Source organism: Temnothorax curvispinosus, unplaced genomic scaffold (assembly GCF_003070985.1).
Source record: "Temnothorax curvispinosus isolate PA1 unplaced genomic scaffold, ASM307098v1 QBEX01013461.1, whole genome shotgun sequence".
Taxonomy (NCBI): Eukaryota; Metazoa; Arthropoda; class Insecta; order Hymenoptera; family Formicidae; genus Temnothorax; species Temnothorax curvispinosus.
The window spans coordinates 698-6885 of record NW_020223241.1 but is presented as its reverse complement, the minus strand read 5'-3'; the positions used below and the strand labels follow the sequence as shown (position 1 = coordinate 6885).

Sequence of the window (6188 nt, the reverse complement as noted above, 5' to 3'; positions counted from 1 at the left end):
ATAAAATGTGGACACTGAACTACGTAGCTATATCCACGAATACCTTCAATGGGTAACACGCCCGAAATAATTTCTTATGAAAAATAAAAAATTAAAGAACAATATATGTGTTATGAAACACATTTTACGTTACATTTCTCAAAATATTTAACGTCCTATGAAATATTTTTTTCTAGATATTTATATCTATAAGAAAACAATTTATGTTTGATGCCTTCTTTTTCTTTCATGTTTTTTTAAACGTATTTACACATTTTCTGTATATAAATTAATGTGATAATAATCACGCGGAACTTTAGTTAATGGTCTAATATTAACTTGTCTCACGAATAAATGGACAAGGAAGTAGCATCGAGAATTTATTGATATCCAAGATTTAATCTTTTTGTCGAGAGTTGATTTCAGTAATACGCGTAGTCTATCGTGAGGAAAATAAAATTTGGAAATTTATGCAGATGTATGTATTTATGTTGTATTATACAAATAACATTGTTACGATTAATTACATGGTAATTTGTATATAAAAGATATATTTTTTATTTTCATAAATTTAAAAACATTTTTTAACAATCCAACGGGAATTGTCGTCATAGTGAACATGCACAGCAAACCGAGCTACCTTCAATCGTTGGTTCTACAAACAAAATAAACAACTTGTTAAATTTCAACGCAATTATTTTATGTAAAATGCATGCTATATAAAGCAGGACCCCACACAGTTTGTATGGAAATTGAATTTTGGTGAAATTGGCTGAAACTTTGGAAATAGATAATATATGTATATGATGCTGATCAAAAATCACAATAGGCAAGATTCAATAATCATCCGTTTAGGTGCTATCAACGTTCAAAAGTCAAAATAAAATGTTATTTCATACACATACATGTGCGCGTAACTGAGCTTGTGGTTAGTTTCACAGTTATAATTCATATATATGTGTGTAAACATATACATGCATGTATATATTTTTTTCATATAAATACATATTTATGTATTAATAAGAAGAATACATTTTGTGATTTTTAAAATAATACATTGTAATCCACTGTCCACAATCTACAATAGTACTGAAATAATACCTTATTTTGACTTTTGAACGCTAATAGCACCTGCATGAACGATCAATTATTGTGAATCTTGCCCATTGTGATTTTCGATCAGCATCACATAAACTATCTATTTCCAAAGTTTCAGCCAATTTCATCGAAATCCAATTTCTATAAAAACTGTGCGGGGTACTTTAATTGTCTATACCATATTTGTTTCATAAACAGTTTAAAATGTTTTTGGAGTTTTTTTTATAGTAAATAAATTATTTTATATTACAGTTACTAATAACTTACCTTGTAAAAGAGAAAATTAAGTTAATTGTTAATTACGAATTTTGATGTAGAATTATGTCTAGTTCTTCCCTGGTTTCCTGCAACATCTTTTGTTTATTTTTATTGTACGTTTCGATCGCTTTTTCACGCTTTTCTTCCCATTCGTACAAATGTTGAAATATAGGACATGCAATAGTTGGCGAACAATATTCAATAGCAAATTTCAAAGCTTCTTCAACTTTCTCATCCCATCGAACTTTAATGCACAATCGCAGCCAAAGAAATCTGCGAAATATGTGCGTTATGTTAAGCAAATGTGAATCAATCTGAATGAAAATATGCATATATTTACCGTATTTCACTATTATTGACTTCAAAAGCGTAACGTTGTAAAATTAATTTCAATTTTTTCACGGTCAAACTCGTATAAAAAGAATGTAGGTGCATTAAGAATGTTATTTTCTGAGCATCACAAATCTGCTCTGCGTCTATTAAGATAGAAAGTATACTATGGGTTTGATCCCAATTGGCCCATTCTTCCGCTAACTTGAAACACTTTGTTTCCCATGCAGTTATTCCTGGCACGACAGGTGGAGGAACTTCATCACAGAACCACGCGTTCCATGTAATATTCTTTATCTGAAAACAACATTGAAATCGTTATATTTAAATACTAATCATATGAATACTAGTGAAACTGCAGTTTATGTGTATGTATAAAAGAGATGTTACCTCCTTTTGGTCAGGAAAATATTGATATAAGTAGTTTATCCAATCTTTAGTATTTATACTTTTAAATGCAAATTCTTTAAAATAAGATTGAAGAAACGGTTCGAATACCGAGGATCCTCCTAACATATTCTCTAAATCATACAAAAGCATACATCCTCTTTCGTACGGCACATATTTACTAACTTTATGAGGCAACAAACCCGACAAATTAGGTAATAAGCATTTTGGCCACCATGTATTTGTGGATTTTTCGACCTATAATACAATTTCAGACAGAAAACAACGCAGTAAGAATGCAAGAATGTGTGTGTGTGTGTGTGTGTATTTGTTGTGTATACAATGCATAATATTGTTATTTGGTAATATTTTTTATTACTTTATTTTTATCTAATGAAATTTGATACTTTACCAGATTATTCAGCTCAATTAATCCTTTCCTTCGAAGAAAAGACTCCACGTCTTCATGAATCAACAACTTGCCTAAAATTCTTCTAGAAATAAAAATACTGAAACTCTTGTTCAACCACAAATGCTCATAACTGGAACATGTAACTAAATTTCCTGCCCAGCTCTGTGAGATGGTGCGAGCGAAGAAACTGATACAAGATAAATCTCCGTGAAATAGGGTCGGCGAAATAAATTGCACGCATGGACATTCTATTTCAAAATGAGCGATGCTTGGTGGTAGCACGCATATATCGTACTTACCTAGAAATATCATTTTATATGTCATAACAAAAATAACAACAATAAATAAGAAGAGAGGATTGATAATGCTCAAAAGTAAAATTTATTCTATGAATAAATTTAAGTAAATTAATATCAACAAAGTGAGATATTTTATAGTGAGATATTTTACCCCAAGTATAAGTTCCACACATATTTATGGCATTCGCCATCATTTTGTTAATCATATTCATTACACGAAACATATTTTCAAAACTTTCGTTGATAAATTTGCTCTCGGCGAATATATTTGATTTTTTAAAAATTATTGATCTTTTCTCTAGTGAGCCCACAGCAATAACCACCGCGTACGATGGTACCGGATGCATTTGACGGAATTCATATACGTTTAGTGTTGAATCCTCGGGGTTTTCTTTGGGCTCATTTTCTAAATGTGCGGACATTAGAACAGTAAAATGTTTTGGTACCGAAATCTAAAATATGAAATATAAGTATATAAAAATTTTAATAGATATTTGAGTTTATTTTATTTTAAATAAAGGAGCTTAGAGAGAGAGAGAGAAAAAGAGAGAGAGAGAGAGAGAGAGAGAAAACTATAGACATTTAAGTTTCAAAAAATTTGATTTTTTTCACTAATTATAATGCATTCCATCTCTTCGCAAATTTTTATTATTTTTATCAATAATATTAATGATATCAATAATAAATCAGTCGTACGTCATTTTTGTCAGGTAAATGAATAAATGCTGAAAGAATATAAATATTACTTGTGTTTAAATTCTTATACCTTAGCACTGTATGTAAATTTGACAGACGGAGTATCCTGGCAGGGAAACCATGTTCTAGCATGTATTAGCTGAAAAAATTAAAACTTTTACATAATCTATGTTAATGTTAATGTAGAATTAATGTAGAAATTAATCTATGTTAATGTAAAAAATGTCTTTGTGTAGCCAGTTTACCTTGTTGTTAGACAGTAAAAAGTGATGTTTGCCATCGGCAGTTTGCTCAGGTGTTAGCCAATACAATGCAAGAGAGCTTGGATTTGTTTGATATTCAATTTGAATGCAACATCTGAAAATATCGTATTGTATATTCAATTCTTACATTAATAGTTTTTAGTAACTGTATTTTTCTAAGAATATCCTTATACTCACATAGAGTTACAAGTGGTTGAAACAGTTTTTGGTAACATTATGTAAAGTGGACTTTTTTGCGTATGATAAAATTCAACGTAATGAGGTAAAGGTGTTCCATCAATGTTTGTGACACGTGATATAGCAAGTTCAATGGTATCTAAAATCTAATAATTTGATATTACATATTAATACCAAACAAAATTATTGTTTGATACAAAGGAATACGTTTAGGGGCACCATGAGCCACGGGGTACCATGGGTCATTGACTGTTTATGGTAATACAGAATGTTTAGGTTGATTCAACTAGTTAACTAGTATCATGTGACAGTTATTTCGTTGCTTACTTCGTATCTAGGTGGGACTCATCAAAGTCCGTAGTCTCGAGACGCACGTGATATAAATGGTTTTCGTGATGCGTAAATAACTTTTTAACCATTTAGAAATGTTTTAATATTGTTTTTGTAGTAAAATATACACGTACTAAAAATTAAGTGTAACTCTCTAGCATCTTTTGTCATTTTACTACACTACAGATAATCACGTGTATCATTTATTTTTTTATTACGTTTCACCGTTTTCTATCTTAAGGTAGTTCTTTTGTCCTTATACTAGAGAAAATTGATTTTCTATAGATTTTCTTGAAACTGTGAATATAGAAAATCGATTTTCTCTAGTATAAGGACAAGAGAACTACCTTAATGCTAAGACTCTATAGACGCGGAAACGCCGTGCGGCAGAGTGCGTTGACCAATCACAAATTTTGATTTTGCTGCAGGCGATTTGCGGCAGCTTTCTGATTGGTCAACGCACTCTACCGCACGGCGTTTCCGCGTCTATGGAGTCTTAGCATAAGTGCATTCGGAGCACCATGGGTCACACACGCCACTAAGGTTGATGATAGATAGATAGGTTAATGATAGGTTGATGATATGTTATTTTTGATTGAAGAAAACATGTCAGAAGTTAGTTTTTCTAAAACAAAAAAAATTTAGTAGTGGGTTTTGATATCTGTGTCTGTCCTGCCCAATCCTGAACAGTGTTGTAAGAAAACGTATAATAAAATTTTTTTTCAACTTTTGTAATTTTTCGTTATTTTTTTGAATAAATAAATCTAGTTTTTGTGCGTGACTCACATACTGCTCCAGTGATAGACCCATGGTACCCCGGGTATGTAACACCTGGGGTCATTTCTAAAAAATGTTTTAATTTTTTTTTTCAAAAATTAATCAATATTTGCCAAATACGCTAAATAAATTTTGAAATATACATAGTGCTTTAATTATTTTAAAAAATGAGACAAAAAATTTTATATTTAAAAATACTTTTCGGTGTTTGAATTTTTGTGGCTCATGGTGCCCCGATCTTTCCTACTTACTATTATACGAGTTAAAGGTGACCTTACTATCGTCAAAATCGCTTTTCCTTTGAGAATCCTTTGTTTAAAATCCACAATCAATTCTAAATAGGTATCTTTTACACGTACTAATTCTTATAATTAAAAAGATACAGAAATAAGAAAAACATAAGTAATGAATAATGATATATATACATGTAATGAGTAAATTTATGACACAAAATAGGTATTGTAATGAAAATTATTATGGTAGATGTGTGTGTGATATTACTTGTAACATGCAAACAATTTTCAGACTTTTATGCTAAGTACAATATATTTTATGCATTTAAAAAGATGCGTAGAATGTTGTCAGTTAATTAAAATTGTGTGAAAGAAGAATCTAATCTTCAGAATTATAAATTACTAAAGAGCTAAGGATATGTGCAGCAATTTCGTCTTTCAAACATCTTAATAAATTCCGCAAACATGCCTTATTCAATTTTCTTTAAAGAAGAAATAAGCAAATAAATTAGAAAATTTTAAATTATGTTTATGCAGCTAATTAAATAAATGAAATACCTGGATTCGCAGAAGTATTTGTATCTTTAGTAAGCATTGGAATATCCATTTTAAAAGAGTTACGTTATAGTCTGTGGAGAGAGAGAGAAATGACTCGCGATAATAAATCTTTATCGCGTCTAAACTGATCTCACAAAGGCACAGTATTACTTTTAACTTCTACCCGTTTTCCTTTATTTGTTTGGCAACATATTCTGTTTATTATAATGTCGTGTGGTCAAAGTGACTGTGTTTCCTCGCGCGTAAACATATCCGAGTTAAATAAATTAAGCAAATCAAACTGTCGTCTACTGTTGTGAGAGACTCATTTATTTTAATTACATGTAAAGATTATTCTTTACATTTTAAAAAAGTCTAAAAAAGTCTGATTACTTGAACGGCTCTACCGAAC

The 6188-nt window shown here is 30.4% G+C and overlaps 1 protein-coding gene across 1 annotated transcript; it reads right to left on the bottom strand.

Moving 5' to 3' along the window:
- Window positions 1-2263: 2263 nt before the first annotated feature.
- On the bottom strand, window positions 2264-4008 carry LOC112463607 (leukotriene A-4 hydrolase-like). Its single transcript, XM_025030081.1, has 5 exons — window positions 3900-4008; window positions 3705-3816; window positions 3530-3598; window positions 2915-3215; window positions 2264-2310 (listed from the first exon to the last, which is right to left on the bottom strand). The coding sequence occupies exons 1-5, from the start codon at window positions 3935-3937 to the stop codon at window positions 2264-2266; spliced, it is 567 nt and encodes a 188-aa protein (XP_024885849.1). The 5' UTR covers window positions 3938-4008.
- Window positions 4009-6188: the final 2180 nt, after the last annotated feature.